We start from the raw sequence: 23,671 nt of genomic DNA, 5'->3' as shown, positions 1-23,671 counted from the left end.
TCCGCAGACTAAACAATCCCAGTTCCCTCAGCCTCTCCTCATAAGTCATGTGTTCCAGTCCCTTAATCATTTTTGTTGCCCTCCGCTGGACATTTTCCAATTTTTTACATCCTTCTTGTAGTGTGGGGCCCAAAACTGGACACAGTACTCCAGATGAGGCCACACCAATGTCAAATAGAGGGGAGCGATCACGTCCCTCGATCCTGTTCTCTTTGACTGTATCCTCCATAGTGCTTTCGGTTCACCTTGGAATCTGATGTGGGGTCACTGTGGTAGTTCTGTTTGCCTGTGGCATCAGCCTGAAAGTTTGAGGCCATATACCACACGCAGATCAGTTTCAAAACATTGCTGTATGCTCAATAACGGCAACCAGTCCTATTCTGGGTCCATTTAGAACTTCAAGTTCTTGTCCAAAACGTCTTAAATGGTTTGACTTCGTTGCTTTAGAATAGTGGCTCTCAACCTTTCCAGACTACTGTACCCCTTTCAGGAGTCTGATTTGTCTTGCGTACCCCGGTTTCACCTCACTTAAAAACTACTTGCTAATAAAATCAGACATAAAAATACAAAATCGTTATAGCACATTATTACTGAACAATTGCTTTCTCATTTTTACCATATAATTATAAAATAAATCAATTAGAATATAAATATTGTACTTACATTTCAGTATATAGAGCAGTATAAACAAGTCATTGTCTGTATGAAGTTTTAGTTTGCACTGGCTTGGCCAGTGCTTTTTATGTAGCCTCTTGTAAACGTAGGCAAATATCTAGATGAGTTGATGTATCCCCAGGAGGACCTCTGTGTACACCCAGGGTTACTTGTATCCCTGGTTGAGAACCATGGCTTTAGCGAGATCCTTCCTGTCACTGTTCCCTAGCATGGCATCTTCACTTCCCGAGGAGTCCAGATTCAAACATGTTGAGTCTGGGAGCAGGGTACTCTCAGTGGAGGGCCCTTGATTGACTCTGGAGTTCATTACCACCAGGGATCAGATTGAGCCACAGGCCCTACCTATAAAGAAACTGCTCTGGTTTAAACACGTCAGTTTAAAATCAATCTTATTAAACTGGTTCAAACCCCTAATGTAGAAGCCCTTCAACTAGATAAGCCCTTGCATAAACTGGTTTAGCTTGTATTGGTAAATTACTGACTTAATTTAAACCCATATGTATCTTTCACACATATCATAGGTTGAATCCCTGCTTTAAGTGCTAAATGGAATTAAACCCTAACTATGAAGCCGTGATTTGCACCTCCATAATTAGCAATGGTTAAACCAGTTCATGGGCATCTACACTAGAGGCTTGCACCAGTTTAACTAGAACAATTTTTAAATTGACTTAATTAAACCAGGGTACTTTCCTAGTATGGACAAGAACTAGGGCCTAGTCTACACAAAAAAGGTTTGACATAGCCAAAATGGCAAACCCTTCTAGTCGATATGCAGCGCATACTGGCAAAAATTGCTTTTGCGGTATAACTTATACTGGTTCCTGTAATCAAAAAAGCTATAGCACCAAAAGCACCCTTTTGCCAGTATGAGCTGCATCTGCATTAAGGCATTTGCTGATATAAAAATGACATCTTAATTGCTTTGACTATACTGGTCTGGTAACCTTCAGGGCAGATTGCAAAATTCATCTCTTTCCCCAAACTTCCTCCTAACAAATGAGTTGTGTACCAGCTCCTGCAACATTGCTCCTGGAAGTAACCAGTCATGTTTAACCTTGCATAATTGGCTTTATCTGCGGGGGAGGAGAGTTTAGTTCCTTTCCCAGGAAGACCTGATGCACTCTACCCTCTGGCAGAGGAGTCCAACCTTTCCAGTCTGGGGCTGATTTCATGGGAAGTTCTGTCTGAGGCCAGGTCTACGCTAGAAACTTTTGCTAGTCTGGGAATGTCAAGGAGGGGGGTGATTTATTTTTTTAAATCTTTGTGTGTGACATTTTGATCCTGCCAGAGCCCTAGGGCCAGATTCTTAAAGGTATTTAGGAGCATAACACCCATCGGTTATCAGGTTGGGAGTCAGGCATTTAGATACCTTTAAAAATCTGGCCCCTACCGTAGACAGAGTTATACCAACGCAGAAGTGCTTTGGCTGGTATAACTTATTTTCTGTGCAAAATCAATATGTCGTGGTGGCACAGGCACTCCTGAGTTTGTTTTTTCTTTCGTGGGTATAAGCTGCATCTACCTAGGATCTTTTGACAGCAAAGCTGTGTAGGAATAGCTAGCCGGGCAAGCCTTTTTCCAGTGTAGACATGGCCTCAAGTAAGTGGAGTTGAACAGGGGCCTAATGCTATAGATGTAAGAGTGCCCCTCATTGGCTGGAACCCAATCCTTTAAAAATCCAGGGGAGCTGAAACAGGCCCCAAATGAGAATCAAATTATTTGACAAATGAGCAGGAGCATGTATGGTATCTTCAGTTGCAGCCTTGTAGGTGGCATGCTATCACCACAAGCTGTTGGATGTGTACATTAACGTTAATTTGATGGTCTGTTCCAAACATAACCTCCATTTTCAATCTAGTAGAAACCTAAGGTGTAGGGAGGGGATGAGGAAGAGAAGTGGATGAAGAATCAAAGTTAAGACAAAGTGTAAATGATGTTAGTGAAGATGCTTGTTGCAGAATCAACCCCCCAGCTGCTCTGAATGTCACAGTTGCTCTAAAAACAAAACAAAAAAACCTTTGAAATGTATCTTAAACGCTGATTAAATTAAAGTACAGTGTATTCATTATGGAGGACTCCACTCTGGTACTGGTCCTAAGGAGCTTGCATTTTCTGTCAACAATGTAATTCAGACATAGAAAGCATCAAGAAGATGGATTTAGCACACAACAACACAGGCTTTTTCCGATCTCAGGTTTTTATGAGATAGCATTTATCAGCATGGTATCTAAGGCTTCCTTCTTTCTTGCCCTACATCCCCATCTTTTTCCTTCTCTTCTGCTCCTGTAAGGGTATGTGCACTGTTTCTTTAAATCTGTAGCAGAATACTAGGCAGGGGACTTGGGGAAGGTGATACACCCAAGCTCTGCCTGAAGTAAGATGAGACAGAGTAGTTGTAGGGAAAAACTTTTCCTTTCTTCCAGTCAAGTTCCTCGCCCCCCCCCCCAGCCAAATAATCTGGAGTCTCCTCTACTACTGCCATTTAGCATCCACAAAGAAGAACGCAGAACAGCCTAGATCTGATTTAACAGGTGAGTGCTGAGGATTTCTGGGGTCATGTGATGTCAGTGACATCATCACTTACAGCCTGGAGGAGACCATGTGGGGCAGACCAGGTGCAGCATGGGTCCCCCATAGATGCAGCTCAGGTAAGGGAGGGGGAAGAATGAAAGATGGTTATTGCTAGGCACTTGGGTACTGCCTCGGCCACTCTTCAGGGTGTTGGGAGTGAGTGGCTGGGTGAGCTTGGCCATTGCCCTGCTTCAGGTAGCTAAGGAAATGGGGGTCAGCCAGTGTGCCTGTTTGGTCAGGAGCAGGCCTAGCCACAGGCATTCCTTGGGGGGCTTCCCTCTCCCCATGGAGCAGGGGTGTCCATCCGCAGGCTCTGCTGGTGCAGGGTACAGCTGGTGGTCTGAGCTTTCTGGACTGAGCCTTCTTCTAGGTGGGGTATGCCCTGTACAAATGTCCTTTTCTATGCTGGCAGCTCCTGGGCTGCAGCCTGGGTGGGGCCTCCCTCTTTCTCAGCCCTCAGCTGACTGGTTTCCCTGCGAGGAAGGAAATCTCTGCTCTCCACTGCTTCAGGAATGTGGGGGGTTTTGGTGGGGAGAGGAGGGCTCTTCCTGCCACCTAAACCAAGGGCTCTGCTGTGATGGGCACAGCCACCCAACGAGGGCACTGTTGGGACCTTCCACCCAGACATCTCTGTGGGGATGGCAGCAGGGGAAGGCAAATGTGTCCCTTGTGTGTGTGAATAGGAGCAGAAACAAGCTAACCTGAAGTCGGAGTAGTAGACCAGAGCGGGGGCTGAGCCTTCAACTGACTTATGTATAGATGTCCCCTACTAAAACCAGCACTCTAAGCAGGAGCCTGTTGGTTTGGGATGAGCAGGAGACGCTGGTTCAACGCCCAGCTCTGCTGTAGCCTTCCCATGGGATTTTGGGTAGGTCACCCCATCTCTCTGTGCCCCCTCTGGGACATGGGGCTAATAATGCTTCCTCTCTCCCACCACCTGCCTGAGCTCACACACACGCTCTCTGTGTTCTTGCAGTACCCAGCCCAATGGGAGCCTCAGCTTGGTCCCTAATACAAATTAGCTTGATCCCAACAGAAATAATGCTATCAACACATCACTCCCCCCATCCTAGGCCTTGGGGGTGTTCATATTGCATCCCTCTTGGGCTGGGGCATGGGAAATGCAGGCTCTGCGTGCAAGGATGGGGGTGTCTGTCTCCATGGAGGTGGGGGTAGGGAAGTGGGTTCAGGGGATGGGTAGAGGGGTCACCAGCTGCTCCCTGACAGGCGAGGGGAAAGGACAGTGTGGGTGTGTGTCTGCTCCCAGGCTGGGGCAATGGGGGTGTCTGGCTCTTAGGCCAGCGGAGAGCCAAGCTCTGTCAGGTTTTGTGCGGGAAGGGGAGGAAGTTAGAAGAATGCCCTCTCCAGGGAAGAGGAGGCCCTGACCCCCTCCCACACTGAGAAATAGGTGTCTGTCCCTTTGCTCCCAGGGAAGGTGCGTGGGGGACAGGTTGGCTGCCAGGGTGTCCTCCGGGACTGGGGGGCGTGGCTGGCTGTCGGGGGCTCCTGTCTGTCTGTCTGTCCCTGGACTGAGTGTGTGTGTGGCTGTCGGGGGCTCCTGTCTGTCCATCTGTCCCTGAGACTGGGTGTGTGTGGCTGTCGGGGGTTCCTGTCTGTCCGTCTCTCCCTGAGACTGGGTGTGTGTGGCTGTCGGGGGCTCCTGTCTGTCCGTCTCTCCCTGAGACTGCGTGTGTGTGGCTGTCGGGGGTTCCTGTCTGTCCCTGGACTGAGTGTGTGTGTGGCTGTCGGGGGCTCCTGTCTGTCCGTCTCTCCCTGAGACTGGGTGTGTGGCTGTCGGGGGCTCCTGTCTGTCCCCAGGCGTGGGGGGTGGCTGTCGGGGGCTCCTGTCTGTCCGTCTGTCCCCCGGCCTGGGTGTGTGTGGCTGTCGGGGGCTCCTGTCTGTCCCCGGGCCTGGGGGGGGAGTGGCTGTCGGGGGCTCCTGTCTGTCCGTCTGTCCCCCGGCCTGGGTGTGTGTGGCTGTCGGGGGCTCCTGTCTGTCCCCGGGCCTGGGGGGGGAGTGGCTGTCGGGGGCTCCTGTCTGTCCGTCTGTCCCCCGGCCTGGGTGTGTGTGGCTGTCGGGGGCTACCGTCTGCCCCGGGCCGTGTCTGTCGCTCCGGGCGCGGGGCTCCCGCCCGGCCCTTCTCGCCCGCAGGGGAGGCTCCAGGGCGGCCGGGCGGCGGGCTTGCAGCCGGGGGCGGGGTGGGAAGCGAAACCCGCGGGGATCCGGGGCGGGGGCGGGAGCGGGAAGTTGCGAAAGCGGCAGGCTCGGATCGCGAGCCATGGACGCGGCCACGGCCCTGGCCGGCTCCGGCTCCCCGGCGGCCCCCGAGCTGGAGGCGGTGCCGCTGGTGGCGCTGAACTTCGCGGTGCGGCGGCGGCTCGGGCTCTACCTCAACCCGCGCGCCCCGGTGGCCGCCGACTGGACGGCGCTGGCCGAGGAGCTGGGCTACGAGTACCTGGAGATCAAGCACCTGGAGGCGCAGCCCGACCCCACCGCCCGCCTGCTGGAGGACTGGCAGGGCCGCTGCCCCGGCGGCGCCAGCGTGGGCCGCCTGCTGGCGCTGCTGCGGGCCGTGGGCCGCCAAGACATCCTGGCCGACCTGGGCGGCCGCATCGGTGAGAGCCGGAGTTGAACCCGCGCCCCAGGCCCCGCCGCTTCCTCCCGCCTGCGCCTCCTCGCTCTGCTCCGCCCTCTGCGGCCCCTTATTGCCTCTTCCCCCGCCCGGTGCTGCCCCCCTCGCCGGCCCTGCAGCCGCTGCCCCTCGTGTGTCCGGCTCTGCCGCTCCCCTCCCCTCGGCCCGCTCTGTTTGACAGCTGGGCCGGGCCGCTGGGGCTGGACTCCTCCCCGGGCCTGCCGGGTGGCTGTCGGAGCCTGGGGGGCTTGTGAGAGAGGAGAGTGGCCTTTGGCACAGCCCTTGGGGGGGGCCGAGGCTGCGCGCTTTGGTGGGGCACAGTTCAGCCTGATCGCTGGATGACCGTCTAAATAGGTTCTGGTGACATCATAGGCCACCGGCTTCATGGGCTGTACAGAAACAAAAGCACCCTGGAAGCAATTTTAATGATTCCCCCCAGGCCCCACCCAAGACCGAATGAATAGTTTAGTTTCTCTTGGGGCTGGGACCGGATCTGTTCAATCTGCAGAGACAACTGGAAAAGAAAGTTCTGGGAGGTTTGGTTTGGTTTGGTTTCCCCCCTGAAATTCAACATTAGTCAGTGTTAAAACTCTGGTGTAAGCATGGCTAGGTTTTGAGTGTGAACTGCTAGCCTGAAGTGGGTTTAGTTTGGCAGTTCTTGGTGGCTAACTTCCTTTATATCCTTGTCATCCTTTTGAGATTTGCTAGTTAATTTCAAAGCCTGATCTAGACTGATAGGTTAAAGAGTCACTGTCAGCTTGTTTAGGTCCTGAAATTTAGCTTTGTTTGGGAAAGCTAAAGCCTATGTGTGGCATCTGTAGAGAATTATAAATAATACAGGGATAATGCATAAGATACAGCTTTCTTTATGAAAATAATTTTTGAGGCCTAACCATAGTTTGAGTGGTATGCTTTTTGTTTTGCTTGTTGCTGTTCTACTCTGAAAACTGACATTGCAGTTACATATTTATTGTGCTTCTCTGATTTTTTTTTCATAGTAAACTTGCTCAGTTTTCAATGGAAAGAGAGAGCCTCATATTTCTGCTAGTTACCAACCCTGCAAATTCACCCTGCATCCTTTCTGTCTTGCATGTGATCTCCAGTGATATAAATCCTGCAGGTCCAACAATGCCTTTGGCAACATTAGCCATGAGATAGTTTGCCCAGGTGTCATGGAGGGCATGACCTGAAGGTAATGGGATTGGACTGAGAATCTGATTTGGCTGGCAGAATCTTCAGGTCTGGTGATGATCCATGGGATGGAGCCCAGCTTGACTGTGTCAGAGCACAGCCTGAATTTGTGGACCTGGTAGTTGTGTGGGAATTATTTTTCAACTGAGCAAACTTGATACAGGAATCCATGAGAAATAATAAATAAATAAATACAGAACCCCACAGAGCCATTTTCACAAAGCATTATTTACAATAGAACCACGCTTTACGGGAACCCAAATGGCACTAACTGGAAATGAAGTTTTATCACCTAAATATTTCTCAGGTCTCTTTCGAGTCACAAGTTATGCTTGACACTGAGTGTCTACAGGCTGTACACTTGCTGGGCTACTGGTGGGGAAGTGAGAGATCTCACTTCCTGTTACTTGCTGATGAGAAATCAAGATGGAAAACTTCACTGCTGCATCTTGCAAAACACCAAATAGATAAACCAGTGATCTAGTGTAGAGATTCCCACTGAGTCCCTCCTACTCCCACATGTATTTTGAGGACCCTCTGCTGCTTTTTTTTTTTTTTAAGGGACCTGTTATTAGTATTATGCCTCATGAGCCTCAGTCTGTTTTGTTTTTTTGTTTTTTTTTTTGTGGTCCATAACAAGAAGCAGAGACTTCTGGCTGGGTGAGAAGGTTTGAACTTACAACCCACATGAAGCTGCACTTCAGAAGCTCTTCATTCTGGCACTGATGCTCTTAATTCAGGAGCTGACTTTTCAGTTCTTCTTGCCACATTAACACGTACAGTTTCGTTCAGGAAGAGGCACTGAGTCTGAATACCTTTCAAAAAGGGAATATAGAACCAAATGGTTTTAACTGGGTGGGGCCTGAAGGTTGAGGAGGCTCCCAGCTGAGAGTCACATTGAGATGTTCGCCTGGAGACTATAGCTTGGGTCTGATCCTATGCTACTTACTGAGCACCCTAAACTCTCATGAAAGCCAGTGGGAGATGATTGCCCTCAGGATCAGGTCCCTAACATGCATTAAAAAAAATGGAGGATTCAGCCACTCATATCGTTGGTACTGAAATTTGGGCTTTAAGCAGTGCTGCTTCTTGATCTGAGTGTCCTGGCTGTGTTATATGTTTGGATGTAAGACTCTTTGTGAGGCACATAATTGATCCATAACTAAGCCCCTTTGTTTTCCATTTAAACCGATTTTTACCAAAAAATCCCGAGTTTTATAAAAAGTATTATTCATTTTTTTCCAATTTTCACCCTACTTTTGTATCATTCAAATATATTTAAAAAACTTGTTTGATTAGGAAAATACAATACCTTGTATGAGATGTATGTATTACGATCATGCATCTGTGTGTATATGCAAAGCTACCTGTTGAAATAAGGCTATGTATTAGTCTAGAAAAGACAGATAATAAACCACCAGGCACATGCAAGCTCTGAAGTGTGTGCACAGCTGAACGTACTGATGAATCTCACACCCACCACATGCACACTTTGTGCTGTTAGTGGATAATGGTTTAAAGATTTGACACACTAAAATACGTTTCAGAGCACAAGGAAGTATTCAAAAGTTTAAAAAACAAACAAAATAGGAGAAAAGGATGAAGTTGAGTGTATGCACTGCAAATGGTGTGGCCCAATTATTAAATGTAAATGTTTATAGGCTAAGAGATCTACGTCTTCAACAGTAAACTGTTCATTCAGATAAAAAGTTTTATTTGGGAATTAGAGATCTATTGTTTTCTTAAACTCAGAAGTGGCATTGTTTTTTGAGTTCTGTTTTAGCCCTGCAGCAAACCACATTGAATTCCGTTCATCAAAGCATTAATCTACTGAATACTTTCCCCCTGTCCTTCTGTCCACCAAAATAAACCCTGATATTTACCCAGAAAAATGATTAATAGTTTTTTGCATTGATTTTTCACCTGTTTTGGTTGTTGTGGTAATAAACACTTATAAATTTCTGGGGGAAATTAAATCAAATAAAAACCGAAACCGAAGGGGCCTATCCATAGCACAGAATTCCAAAGACTGCATGTGGTCTGTGGCATGCACTTCAGAACCAACCTCTCTTTCCATGCAGCCTTGAGTCAACTGTTCCATCCCAATGGATGGCAACAATACGCAATAATTATAGCAACAGTACGTATCGTCATTCCTAAAGAGGTGGTGTCTAGTCTAGCCTTAATAGTTCCCATTCCAGCAATGGCAATTCTGCCTCCCTTAGCAGCTCTTTCCATTGCCTGATTGTCCTTAGAGTTGTAAAGCTCTTTACCTTGGTGCGTTTGTTCCAAATCTTCCTTGCAAAAGCCCATTACTTTCTGTTGCTTTCTTGCTGACTAGTGACAAAAACTGGTACTTGTCTGCTTAATAATTAATCTCCCTCAGTTGTCTTTTTTTCCCCTACTCGGAACATGCCCAGTTCATCTACCCTTTCCTCGTAGGGCTTATTTGTTTATAATTTTTACTCCTCTCCTTCAGCTTCCCTTATGCAAGCCATAATTCATTTCAAGATCAGAGCTATGTTATATGCCTTATATTGCGGTTATCTGCATAGACTGGATGGGGTTTATACAACTGCATGGAACTCGGCCATAGGTGAGAGGTTTATGGCAGGAGTGGGTGGGTGAGATTCTGTGGCCTGCGTTGTGTAGGAGGTCAGAGTAGATGATCATGATGGTCCCTTCTGACCTTAATATCTATGAATCTATTTCCGTTTGCAGGCTTTGTGCACTCTCATTTAGTTGGTTTTGTTCTTATGGTTTCAGACCCCTTGATGGTCACTTTGACTTTGTGCCCTAATTAACACATGACTCAAAGCAAAACTCATTCAACATTTCCTAGCATGGAGACTGACCCATGCCAAAACTACTGGAAACCATTAATCAGCTCAGGTTGGCTGGAAAACCTCATCTCAATTTCAGTGAAATTGGCCTCAATTTTGTATATGTAACAGTACTATGTGGGTTTTACCAGGATTGGTGTGTCATTCTGAAAGTTTTGCCTCAGTCAGAAGCTTTCACTCTTGGAGATGGATGGGCAAAAGGATTAGCGCATGTTTGCATCATTAATGGGATAATCTGAAGTGCTCAAATAAGTGTGTATGACCCTGAACAGACTAATGAGGAGAGCATGAACATGGTGTCAGAGCCTTGAATTAAATTCTGATAAGGAACTGGGAAACAGTCTAGAGAAATTCAGATAAGGCCACTCACTGTATATTCCATTTATACAATGTGGGGGGAAATATATAGTTTTTTTAAAATGTTCATTTGCCATCTTATGCACCCAAATTACTTGTTTTCATCCAGCCCCTGGTACTTCCCCTCTAAGCTCTCTGAATAGCTCTGATTTTTCCTCTTGGTCTCTTTTGTTGTTTTTCTTTACCCAGTTATTATTTTAAAATGTGTCATTACTTCCAGTAGATTCTCTTTCCTGCTATTTCCAGTCCCGCAGCAATTGTTCTCATCACAAAGACCAGCCTGTGCAACACACCAGCATCACTAAGATCCAGAGGGTTACATGATGTCTGAAAGGGTTGCATGATGTCTGATTAAAAATTATACATTAAAAAAAACACACAGCAATATTTCAGAATTTGCTTTTCTCCATTTGTGCTTTTTGTTTGCATTTTGCACTTCCACTTGGGAAGTGGAAAAAACACTAGTCAGTTTTCAGGCTGTTGTTTTTTTCTAATAGTTTCAGATCTATTCTTACTCACTAGTTCTCATGCACTAGTACAGTGCTGCAATGGGTTGCTTGTATACACTACAGGGGAATTTTAAAAAAACAAATTTAAAAATTTTAAATTTTAAAAAACAAATCATTACTATTTTCATTTAGATTGTTTAAAAAATAAAGTTAATGAACATATTTCTATTTGTAACAAACCTATATCCACACAGGATTTCATGGGAACTTCATAGCAGCAGTGGATCAGAGTCCAGATCTTACTGCTCTAGAAGAACATACTACCACAACTTGAGCTAAGGGAGAATCTCCACTGACAGTTACTGTAATCAGCCCTATTCTGCTGTGGGTTTATCTAGATTTTTATATGGCCTTCCTCACTATAGTATCTGAATGTCTGATTCTGCGACTGATCATCAATTCTGATTCCATCTTCTAGAAGGATGGTTTAGTCCAGTGGTTCTCAAACTTTTTTTTTCATGGACCACTTGAAAATTGCTGAGGACCTCGGTGGACCACTTAATGATCTTTCCAAATGTTGTTTGTACTGTTAGCTAACTTTTGTAAAGTGCTTTGGATAAAAGCGCTATATATAAAAAACAATAATAATTAATTTTTTTTTGTTCTACGAATAAAAGCACACAACTCACATATTTTAATATCAGTAGTCTTACCTTTCTAATGGGATGGATGTGCCCCCCGAGCTGGGACTGGGAAGAAAGGGGTCTCTCCCTCTCTCCCCCACCACGGCAGCTCCTGAGCTGGGGCTGGGAAGGAGGGGGGGTCTCTCCCCCTCCACAGCAGCCACAGAGCTGGGGCTGTGAAGGAGGGCCATCTCTCCCCTGCATCTGCAGCCCTGGAGCTGTGGAAAGATGCCTCTTTCTCTGGCCGCTGCAGCCCTGCACATCCCAAATCCCCCCTACCCCCTCCTCTCACCACTGCCCCCTCCCACCTACTGCCTATTTCCCCCTAAGGCCACCACCTCACCTTACATGTGCGTCTTCTCCAGGGTCCAGGCACCTAATCAGTGGAGCCACACCTGCGTGGCTCCACTAATTAGGTGGGTGGCCCTTCATTCTCTTGTGTGCAGCCCAGGCGCGCACCTTAAAGGGAACTATCTGCGGACCACCTGAATGGAGCTTGTGGACCGTGGACCACAGTTTGAGAACCTCTGGTTTAGACAAATCTTGCATCTTGGCAAAGGGTTAGACTAGATAACTCTTGTGGTTCCTTCTAACCCTATGATTCTTAGCTAGTAGTATACAGATGTGCTAGTCAGTTCATTACATTTATTATTATTAGATTTTTATGAAGACTTAAAAAAACAAAACTCCCGAGTCTCTCAACCCCTAGATTTTGGCTCCAAACTACCTGATGGTGTTTCGTTAAGTATTAGTTAGAGACTCAAAATGGGCAACAATGAAAGGAGAACATGGAGATGTTAAAACCTATGGAGTCACTGCTCTGGTGATATTTGCATACATTGTATGTGCTGTTCAATGAGATCAACAACACCTAAATAACACCTTTTGTCCAGTCTCTCAGTGCATCCTACACACAACTAATACTCTGAAATCAATTCACCTTAACGTTGTAAGTCCCTTTTACTTTCAAGTCAGAATGTTGCTGAAGGACTGGGGTGCTTTTTGTATTTTGTTTAGTTACCGCTAAGCGAGTTCCTCTGTGTATTGAACCTCAGCAGCATGATCAGCATCAAGTGAGCCTTTTGTGTTTCTTGCAGAAGAGGACTGTAAGAAGTACCTACAGAGGAAAGAGCAGCCTCTTCAGGTGCCAGCAGTAGACAGCAGTGTCCCAAAGACATTGGAGATGTCAGGCATCACTACCAGAGATGATCCTTACGGTAAATAGCCATAGATCTATAGATTTAATAATAGATATACTGTGCTAGGGCTTATCTTCTATATATTAGACCCCTGTGAGAAGTACTGAGAATCATTCACCTCCCTTCCTATCTCTGTCCTTCCCTCAACCTATGCATATACATGACATCCTGACCAAGCAGGGAGATTGAAATACTCAGGGAGGGCAGAGGGGCAGTAGGGCAAATGGTAGTGCAATAAAATATGTGGAACTCTGTGCAGTTTTATAGGCCTAAGGCCAGTGCAGCATGATATTGTGCCAGGACCACTTTCTGTAAAAAGCTTTCATCTCGTCAGAGTTCATTGCATGGATCTAAATTTCCATTCATTTGGAAGGAGACCTTTTTAGGTGAGCGGGATCGTGAAGCCCGGTTTACCAGTTTAGGCCCTGAGCCTGAAAACAGAGCCCCACCGTTTGAATCCTGTGGGGCTCCCCTCAGGTACAAGGTTCTGCCTGTGTGGATCTGATTTTAGTATCTGGGCCATAGAATGCTAATGTTTTCCCTACCCCACTTTTAGGGCCTGATCCTTCACTACATTAATGCAGTTTTATGCTGGCACAACGCCGCTGAAATCAGTGTTGTCATGCTGGTGTAAAACTGGACTAACACAGTGAGAAATTGAGCCAGTAGAGGTTGGGCACCCAGTTGTGTAAAATGCTAGCCTTAAAATAAGGCACCTGAATCTGTGGTTGGGCACCGAATAAATAAAAGAAGGCCTCAGTGAGAGCTGTAGGTGGCTAACTCAGTTAGGTCACTTATTCAACTGTCTGATACCCAGGTCAGAAAATATTGGCCAGTCTTCTCCCCATTAGATTTATTTCTCATATAGCTCTCTTTGTGATATGTTTGTATTTCCCAAATCTGAGGGCCTGCCTGATACTGTTGTAAATAGTGATTGTAGTGTTGCCCTTACGTGAATTATCTGCAGGGACTGAACCTTAGAGCTCTGGATTTAGAAGCAGGAGACTCTACTGCCTGGACCAAACAATCAGATTCATTAGCCCAAAAGCTGCAGCCAACTCAGTCATAAATCTCTGTATGAGGACTAGCCACTAGAGGGGGACAGAGAGCCACACTGTGCTAATATGGGTGAGGTGAAGTTATGAATCCAAGGCTCCAGTACGTGTGGTTGAATTGAATTAATTTAATATGTCTGCATATAATTCTGAATGGTTTCAGGGAACACACCAGAGCTATTTGATGCCTTCATCTGTTACTGTCAAAAAGACATTCACTTTGTCCAAGAGATGATCAGAGAGCTGGAACAAACGGAGTTCAAGCTGAAGCTGTGTGTGTTTGATCGGGATGTCCTGCCAGGATCGTGTGTGTGGTCCATCACTAGCGAGCTTATAGAGAGACGGTGAGTGAACAATGTTTGCAGGGGGGGAACTGGCTGTAAGGAAAGTATTTGTTAGATTTTTCCAGTGTAAGACTTTGGGTAAGCCAAAGGAGAATTGGTTCCTTGGGACCAGATTTGCCCTCTCCTGTTGGAGCATGCAGGATGGGATAGAGAGACAGGGAAACTCCACAGTGAAGTATTTGTGGAGTTTCCTATTTGCTATCTCCTCAAGAAGGAAGGGGGGGAGGTGTCCCAAACCAAGACCCCTCCTTATGGCACCACTGGTCTCTGCGCTTTCTTCTGCTGTTTGGATACCCTGTGGTTGCTCAAAGGCAGCTGTGAAGGGGGCCCAACAGGAGATAAAACAGCTCCCAGCTGCATCAACTCCCACACAGCCAGATTTCCACACAGAAATCCAGTAAGTTTTCAAGAGACAGTGTTGTGGAGAGTCACTCTGGCCCTCACCCCAGGACTCCTTAGAGCCCTTTTCATAGAGTTCAAGGGGGAGTTGTCCCACAGAGGGTTAACTCCTCCACCTCCCTCCTTATGCCCAGAGGGGAGAGCTGTCTGGAGAGAGCGTCAGTGCCTCTGTGTGTAGGAGAATGCACCAGCACTCGTAGTTTTTCCTTTATCCAGTTGATTTTTCCACCCACTGGAACATTATGATGTCAGTTCTCTCTCTGGGCAGCTAACATAGCTACCTGTGCAGAGTGTGAGCACCCTGGAGCAGCCAGGGAATTCAGAAGAGAGATCTGGCTTCTCCCCAAGACACTGGTGGTGCACAGGGGAACTTATACATGCTCAGTGCTAATGGCTACTTGTCTGGATTTCCGAAGGATCCTTTCAGACAGAGGGGGTTGTTATGGTAGCATCTCTAGGCTCCAGCCAGGATCAGGGCCCTATTGTGCAAGGCACTGTACAAATACTCAGGCAGATGATGCTCTGAAGAACTCACCATGTAATGTAAGACAAGACATATCAGATGAGTGTAAGTAGTGAGTAGAAGGAAGATGAAGCTAACAGTAATGAGGTCTTGTGGTTCTGTAGCTTATTGTTAGCTAATGCACAACTTGATGGCTCCAAATCATTGTAAAACGTCTTCAAAAATATACCTTAATATCAGTGATACCCACCTGATATCATAGTATGAGATTATACTGTTAAAGACTGCATCATAATGCATTCGTACAAGGGGGCTGAATTAAGGATGCACAAGTGACCTTAATTCTGGCATTCCTAACTTCTGAGTACTTGACTTTGCAATCTCAATAATGTTCCTTTTACGTACATTTTTTGTGTGTAATATATATACAGATGTAAGTAAAGTATCAAAACACTTCAGATTTTATTGACATTAGAACTGGAACACTGTTGATGGTTGCATGTTTTCAGCAGAACAGTGCTATAAAATATATATTTTTCCAGCAAGCATGGAAAGCATCTCTCTTTCGTTCAGTTAATAACCATTTTTTCCCCACTCTCGGTTTAAATCCAGGTGTAGGAAGATGGTGGTTGTTATTTCAGATGATTACCTAGACAGCAATGAATGTGATTTCCAGACCAAATTCGCTCTTAGCCTTTCCCCAGGTAAGAGAATTCAGATGGCCCATTAAGGGTACATTTTCCCACACCAATGCATAGTCAATGTTGTTCTTAATTATTTGTATTACAGTAGCATCTAAAGGTCGCAGCTGAGATTGGTGCCCATTGAGCAAGGCATTGTACAAATGCAGAGTAACTGCTTGCTCTGCATTAACTTGCCAGGTGAACCCGGCTACCACACACTAAAAGATCCGTAGGGAGCTTTGATGTTCTCCCATTTCAAACAGCACTACATCTATATGAAACTATATTGTTTCATATTCTCTGTGTATATATAAAGTCTGCTGCAGTTTCCACGGTATGCATCCGATGAAGTGAGCTGTAGCTCACGAAAGCTCATGCTCAAATAAATTGGTTAGTCTCTAAGGTGCCACAAGTACTCCTTTTCTTTTCACTACATCAAAGTGCACTATGGATCTTTTAGTAGACAGCAGCAGGGTCCATCTGCTGAGTCAGTGCGTAGCAAACTAGTGTGCTGTAGATTCACATCCTGGCTTGCTGCACACTAACTCACAGTGTGGACAAGCCCTAGGAGACAGTCCCTGCCGAGAACAGCTGGAACAGACGAGGGGCGGGGAGGGCTGCAGAAGAGTAAAGTGATTTGCCAATGGCAGAGCCAGGAATAGAACCTAGGTTTCCTGAAACCTAGCCCAGTGCTGTATCCACTTAGCACATTGTCTCGTGTGTGGAAAACCTTCCCCATGGCTAGTGCTGGCCCAGTGTTCAAAGGAAAAGAAAGGGATTTCACTCAGACCAAAGGATATCATTCTTGAGAGCCATTACTGCTTCCTTGAGGGGCAATCAGAAGGGTAGGAGTCTGATCCTATGCAGACATTGGTAGAGTGATTGCTTGCTGCCCTTTAATTACCAGTGGGTGCTGCAACCTACAGTTCTGAGGGAAGTATGTTCGTAGAAAAGGAAATGGTAGTAACCTAGAAAAGCCTGAAGATCTGGAGGAAGTGGTTTAGGATCAGTCTACTCATTGTTTTTTGGTTACTTGAGTATCTTTTTAGATCTGCAGCTGCATCTGGATATCCCTACAGCACAGGTTGCCAAGAGTAAATTTTTCCAGTGGCATCTGGCCAGGAGGTTGTGGCATGTTGAATAATGAAATGGAGAGCGCTTATCAAATTTGTGGATAACACCCAGCGGGGAGAGATTGCAAGCACTTAGGAGGACAGGACTAGAATTCAAAATGATCTTGACTAATTGGAGAATTGGTCTGAAATCAACAAGATGAAATTCAGTAAAGATAAGTGCAAAGTACTTCACTTAAGAAGGAAAAATCAGATGTGAAGCTACCAAATGGGGAATAACTGGCTAGTGGGGTCATACTGCAGAAAAGGGTCTGGGGGCTATAGTGGATCGCGCTGAATACAAGTCAATGGGATGCAGTTGTGAAAAAGGCTAATACCATTCTCGGGTTTATTAACAGAAGTGTTGTGTGTAAGACACGGGAGGTAATTGTCTCACTCTGCTTGGCACTGGTGAGACCTCAGCTGGAGTACTGTGTCCAGTTCTGGGTGCCACACTTTAAGAAAGGTGTGGACAAAGTGGAAGGGGAACAACAAAAATGACAAAAGGTTTAGAAAAGCTGACCTATGAGGAAAGGTTAAAAAACTGGGCATGTTTAGTCTTGAGAAACAATGAATGAGGGGGGCCTGATGACAATCTTCTAATATGTTCAGAGGTCTTATAAAAAGGACAGAGATCAATTGTTCTCCGTGTCCACTGAAGGAAGGACAAGAAGTAATGGGCTTAATCTACGGCAAGGGAGATTTAGGTTAGATATTAGGAAAAACTGTCTAACTGTAAAGGCAGTTAAGCTCTCAAACAGGCTTCCAAGGGAGGTTGTGGAATACCCATCATGCGAAGTTTTTAAGAACAGGTTAGACAAACACCTGTCAGGGATGGTCTAGGTTTACTTGGCCCTGCCTAAGTGAAGGGTGTTGGACTTGATGGCCTCTCAAGTCCTCTCGCTTCCACCCCTCCATTCTACATTCTTTCAGAGGTGGACTTCACTGCAGTTCTCCATGCCTTCATCACTGGCAGATTGGATTAATCCAGTCTGCTCAGTCAGGGCTATCCCTGTACTTCTCAGACTTCAGCTGGTGCAGAATGTTGTGCATCTCACATGGAACGCAGCACACCCATGCCCCAGACATTGCATTAGTTGCCAGTTGGAGTTTTTGGTGCAGTTCATGGTACTGACTTATAAAGCTGTCAGGGTTCTCACCCCACTCTGAACTCTGGGGTACAGATGTGGGGACCTGCATGAAAAGCCCCCTACACTTATTTTTACCAGCTTAGGTTAAAAACTTTCCCAAGGCAAAAAGTTTGCCTTGTCCTTGAACAGTATGCTGCCACCACCAAGTGATTTAGACAAAGAACAGGGAAAGGACCACTTGGAGTTCCTATTTCTCCAAAATATCCCCCTAAGCCCTTACACCCCCTTTCCTGGGGAGGCTTGAGAATAAACAAGATGAGCACAAACCAGCCTTGGATTTTTAAGACCCAAAAACCCAATCAGATTCTTAAAAATCAGAACTTTATTAGAAGAACAAAAAAAAGATAAGAGAATAACTCTGTAAAATCAGAATGGAAGATAATCTTACAGGCAGTCAGATTCAAAACATAGAGAATCCCTCTAGGCAAAACCTTAAGTTACAAAAAGACACAAAAACAGGAATACACATTTCCTCCAGCACAGTGAATTTACAAGCCAAAACAAAGAAAACCTAATGCATTTTCTAGCTAGATTATTTACTAACTTTACAGGAGATGGACGGCTTGCATCCTTGATCTGTTCCGGGCAAAGGTATCACACAGACAGACAAAAGCCTTTTTCCCCCCCTCCAGATTTGAAAGTATCTTGTCCCCTCATTGGTCATTTTGGGTCAGGTGCCAGCGAGGTTACCTTAGCTTCTTAACCCTTTACAGGTGAAAGGATTTTGCCTCTGGCCAGGATGGATTTTATAGCACTGTATACAGAAAGGTGGTTACCCTTCCCTTTATATTTATGACAAAAGCCATTCAAGGTTTGGCTTGTGTATGTTGTAACCTGTTCAGGGAGATTTGAGATGCATGTTCCCATGTGCGTTTGGCTAGGGGAAAGAGCCTTCGACGCTGGAACTTGCTGTCCAGGAGCATGGCCAGTTGAGTCACACTGGTGTAACTGAGACCGGGGTCAGGCCTAGGTGTATGGACCTGTGCGTGTGTGCTGCTGCTTTCACTCTATGGGGGATGTAAAGAATGGATTTATGGTTACGATGCAACTTTCTTTACTCGCATGCCTGGGTGGACTGTCTTTCAGGTGCTCGCCACAAACGGCTGATTCCAGTCAAGTGCAAATCCATGAAGAATGAGTTTCCAAGCATCTTGAGGTTCATTACGGTCTGTGACTACACTAATCCCTGCACCAAAAAATGGTTCTGGATAAGACTGGCAAAATCCCTCTTGCTTCCATGAGACAAAGCTACATAAGCCAGGTGCCTTTTGATCCTGCACAGTTGTGCCTTCAGAAAAAAAGAAACTCTAACATCCAGGTGTAGTCTATACAGTCTTTCAACATGTCAGAACTTTGATCCTTGCAATATTATGCCTGGGGCCTGCAACAGACACACAAGTGATATCTGAAGGGGGGCTTAATTGCATTAAATGGGGAGTTAATTGCAGTAAAAGGACTACAATGCACTTCTCCAGGTGGGTAACTTGAAATGACCAAAGCTACAAACCGTTGATGTTGTACACAACTTTTATATGGTTTTAAACACCGTTACAGGGCTCCCGTAGTGGTATCTGGGGATTGTCAGGGGAATAGTTTCTCTCTTTAATCCCTGGTGAAATCTGATGGCTGGTTACTGACCTGTGTGAAATGAGTTTGGGGGTCTCAGTCTGGTGTTTAGTGGACAAATGACAAATGCCATGAAAATCATTGATACTGGCACCTTGGTTGGGAGAGAAGCCAAGGATTGAACTACCCTTTTGTTCCCTAGAGGCAACCCCTCCAGATCCGGGTTGTAGCAGACTGGAAGGGCAGGTTCCATTGCCGCTGCCCAGATTGTACCTGCTCTCTGGCTGTACGGAGAACTTCAATCTCCAGGACACTCTTTGTATTTAATGAGCAGCACATTTACTTAAACATCGTTTAACTATCTAAAAGAAATTAACTGATCTCCCATTATTTTTAGCAATATCTGACTCTTGAGAAATGGCTGAAGTGAGTTTATTTTTTGTTTAATATTTTTTTCTCAATTTTGGTCTTTTAAAGCATTTTATGTCATATTCCAACCTATTCAGAGAGTTAGTTACTCATGTAACGCCCCTATACATTGCTGACATCCTCTGAAACAGCCTTCCAACCTTGATCAACGATTGGTTCTTCGTTAAAAGCAAAAGCCATAGAGAAAGTCATACTAAATAATGAGGGTGCTGCTTGTAGCATGTACGTCTGTCCGTCTGTGCACATGTCCCATTTAACTAAGTGATAGCTCTTACATCAGCACTGGGAAATCATAGATCCTGTAATGTTTACAACAGATCAATCTCACGTCGATGGCTCAGTCTTGGATTTGTATTGTAGGATTGAACCTTAACACACAAGGTGCTGAATACCTTCAGCTTCCATTGACTTGAATGGGAGAATTGAGCTAAGAACTTTCTAGGAGCAGCCCCTAAATCATTTGGCCTCTAAGAATCTCGCAGAACACACTGGCTTTACAGTGTCCCAAAACCAAAAGGATAAGTGTCTGACAAAGAATGCCTTGCATTATAGATCAGACCTACGTCAAAACAAATAGTAATGTTTTAATATGAACATGTATATTTGAATTAATATATTATGATACTGTGATTAATTAATCCGTATACTTTAAATCGAAAAGAATCCCCAGTTGCTTGCATGAATGAGGTTAGGCGCACCACTCTTGTTGCTGTAGTTGTATGCATCGTGTGGATCTTGACCTCAGAGGCTCTGTGTGATCCAGCCCTTATGGAAACTTGGAGGGTGGGTGGGTTGTTCTGTTTTGTTTGTTTGACAGGTTATTTTAAAACAGGGTTTTGGTAAATGTTTACTTTCCAAAGCAATGTGGTTTTCCTGTGCCTACAAATCTCTATTTGCTTGAGTTGCTGCAGGTTGGTTCATTCCTTCAGCCACTGATTTGCTATGGATTTTATTTCTTAAAAGGAGTCACTCGTGTACGTTTTCAAACAGTAGCCGATCATCAGTTTCTTGACTATTCATTGCAATATTAACTGTTTTGAGTTCTTCTGTTAGAAATGTCTGTGTCTGAGTGTCTTTAAAGGACATTAATGTCTACTCATAAGCTGTTGCTATATGTTTTACCAACTTCTTTTTGCCCACTAGGTCTCTTGTAATAGACAAGCCAACCCTATTGTTGGGAACCTCAATTAACTGAAGCTTGTTAAAGCTCTTAGCATCAGTGCTGGGGAACACTTTTGGATGGGCCTGCAAAACACACTTTTTGCCATCTCTGCCATTAATATAGTGGTCTCCACCACTCTGATGAGATCACCCTGCATAGGTCTGTCCTGAGGATGTTGTGGGAATTAGTGAGAGAACTCTGGGGAAACCCCCAAACTTAACTGATCTAAATGGATATACATGTATCTCCCAGTCCTCTTGTCCTCTGGCCCTTGGTGCAGAAGTGGAGCACAGCTGCTTAACTTGGGATTCCTGCATCGTTTCTAAATGTCAATTATATAAATAACCTGGGGTTCTGAGGACTGCTAGGTCCCCAGCCATTGTAGGGAATTGGATTGATTTTTTTTTTTGCTGAATATTAGCACTTCCCTAGTGTTTTACAAACCTGAATACACCAGCGGTGGGATTGAACCTGATATGTTTGGATCTAAAAGCATGAGCTTCTGCTGAATGACTAGGTCTATTAACTCCGAAGGCTGTAGCAGAAACACGAAACTCTTCGTGGTCTAGCCACTGGGGGGGGAGTACAGTGAGCCACACTTACACACATGACTGTTAGTGAATTACACCTCCTAATCCTGCTGACTGGCAGGGGAAACTTGTCCCCAGTTCATAGCGGGGAAACAGGCACAGAAAGTTTAAGTGACTTATCCAACATTGCACCATCTGGAACCCACATTCCCTGACTCCCCGTGTCCGGTTTTAAGTAGGAAATGTTTAGCACAGATATTGAACTCTTTGGCAGAGACTATAATTTTACAACATGTTTGCACAGCGCTGCCTGTGGTGGACCCTGATCTCTGGTTTGGACCTATAGCTGCTACAGCAATGCAGATAATAAAATGATACTATACTGTATTCATATTTACTAGGTGATGAAATGATAGATGAATATCTCTGCTCTCTGAATAGAGAAGATGCTGCTTTTGCAAGGAAAGAAACAGCAGCATCTTCATCATTTCTAGTTCATCCAAACATACCCAGATGAATTTACCTTTCCTAATAACCATCAGAGACCTCATATTGTCACTTAACCTCTCTGTGTCTCCGAAGAAAGCTGCTGTTCTTTATAAGTGCAAAGTATTGTTAATGAATGGGATGTGCATGTACTCAACTTTTTAAAATCAAGACAAAAGTTCTTAAGTAGGCTACAATAACGCTCTTGGGGTTGGAAGTAGTAATCCCAGAAATAGAAGGTCTGGAGGTTTAAAGAGGTACTTCCGTAATATACTGTATGTCAGGTGTCCCCAGACTTTTTATGTCATGCTGTCCCTTATGTAATCTGTCCATGCCCCTCCTGAGGGCTGGGAGCCAAGGCTGGGGCTGGAGCTGCAGCTGGGGTCATGGCTGGGAGTGGGGGCGGGCTGGAAGCGGGAGCCATGCGGTTAGGAGGGGAGCCAGGCCGTGGTGGGGGGTCGAAGCTGGGGCTGGAATGGAGCTGGGGGCAGAGCGTGGCTGCATGGTGCTCCGTCCCAACCCCTTGTGGGGGCTGGCCCTGGCCCCGCTGCACCGCCTGAATGTTTCTCCATGCCCCCCTAAATGGGCACGCCTCACAGTTTGGGGACTTCTGCTGTATGCTAAAGTAACTTCAAGATCCTATGCACTTCTGAGTTTGTCATAAATCTGTTCTGAGTGTGACATCTCCTTAAGTCATAAAATGTTATTTATCCCAAATGCAATTAAATTGCAATGGAGTGTTTCTCCGCCCTTCCGCCTCGTACTGTGCAGAGGAAGAGCCAAATCCTCAATGTGTTTTTAAAAAATTACCCACAAATGATGTTGGTTACATTGTATTTTTTTATCTCACTTTAAAACAATCAGAGCTGTGCTTGTTAATATCAAAACATTTATTTGTATATTTGCATTATTTTCTGTCCATTCTGATGTCCAGCTTTTGAAGGACATACATGTTTTATATCAACTGTTCCACTGGTTGGTTCTTTTTAAAAAGTTTTCCTACTTTTGAAATTGTGCCAAAAATAAAGACTGAAGAAAAGCAACAGGATTTGTGAACATGCTGTTTTTGTATCAGCGAACACCTGCCTTTATAGGGAAGTATGGTATTGGGTATTCAGCAGTGTGTAGCTCACCACTGTGTCCCAGCAGGAACGCTACCAAGAAATTATGCTTCAGAAAGGTACAATTCCTCTCCAGGTCTCATTCTTCACTTGACAAGATGTAGCCTCTTCCCTCTCCCATTGCCTGCATCCAGCCAGCTCTCTTAGCTGGCCTGTGGGGTGGTACCAGGGCTCTGCGTACTCCCTGCACACTGGCTCATGGGCAAGGGGAGTATTGGGCATTCAGCCACTGTGCATCCATTCCCTCTATGCCCAGAGGTCCAAGTAGGTCTCACACAGCTGTACAGGATTGGGGGGGCTTGCCAGCTTTAACCCCTGGGCAGCTACCTAGGACCAGGGCACAATCTACCCTTAAGGTAATTTATACATGCAAACACAACGCCTCTCAGGATCAGCTCTGCCTTCCAAAGGTAAGGTAGAAGAATGCAGTTTTGCTCCATATCAGGCTAGGTTAAACAGTGTACTTGCATGATGCTATTATGTAGTCTAGTTTCCACTTGTATGCTATGAAGTGCCCAGCAATGAATGATACAAAACACACACAGTTCTGTGGGGAGCATATCTGA

General features: G+C 45.5%; 1 protein-coding gene across 1 annotated transcript; it reads left to right on the top strand.

Moving 5' to 3' along the window:
• The first annotated feature begins 5,519 nt into the window (after positions 1-5,519).
• MYD88 (MYD88 innate immune signal transduction adaptor) lies at positions 5,520-23,020 on the top strand. Its single transcript, XM_077808414.1, has 5 exons — positions 5,520-5,865; positions 12,503-12,622; positions 13,823-14,003; positions 15,478-15,569; positions 18,898-23,020. Exons 1-5 carry the CDS (start codon positions 5,529-5,531, stop codon positions 19,050-19,052), a joined length of 885 nt encoding a protein of 294 aa, XP_077664540.1. The 5' UTR covers positions 5,520-5,528; the 3' UTR covers positions 19,053-23,020.
• The last annotated feature ends 651 nt before the right edge of the window (positions 23,021-23,671 follow it).

This window comes from Eretmochelys imbricata, chromosome 2 (genome assembly GCF_965152235.1).
Source record: "Eretmochelys imbricata isolate rEreImb1 chromosome 2, rEreImb1.hap1, whole genome shotgun sequence".
In the NCBI taxonomy this organism is placed as follows: domain Eukaryota; kingdom Metazoa; phylum Chordata; order Testudines; family Cheloniidae; genus Eretmochelys; species Eretmochelys imbricata.
The sequence above is the reverse complement of the archived record's forward strand: the minus strand, read 5'-3'. Positions and strand labels throughout refer to the sequence as shown.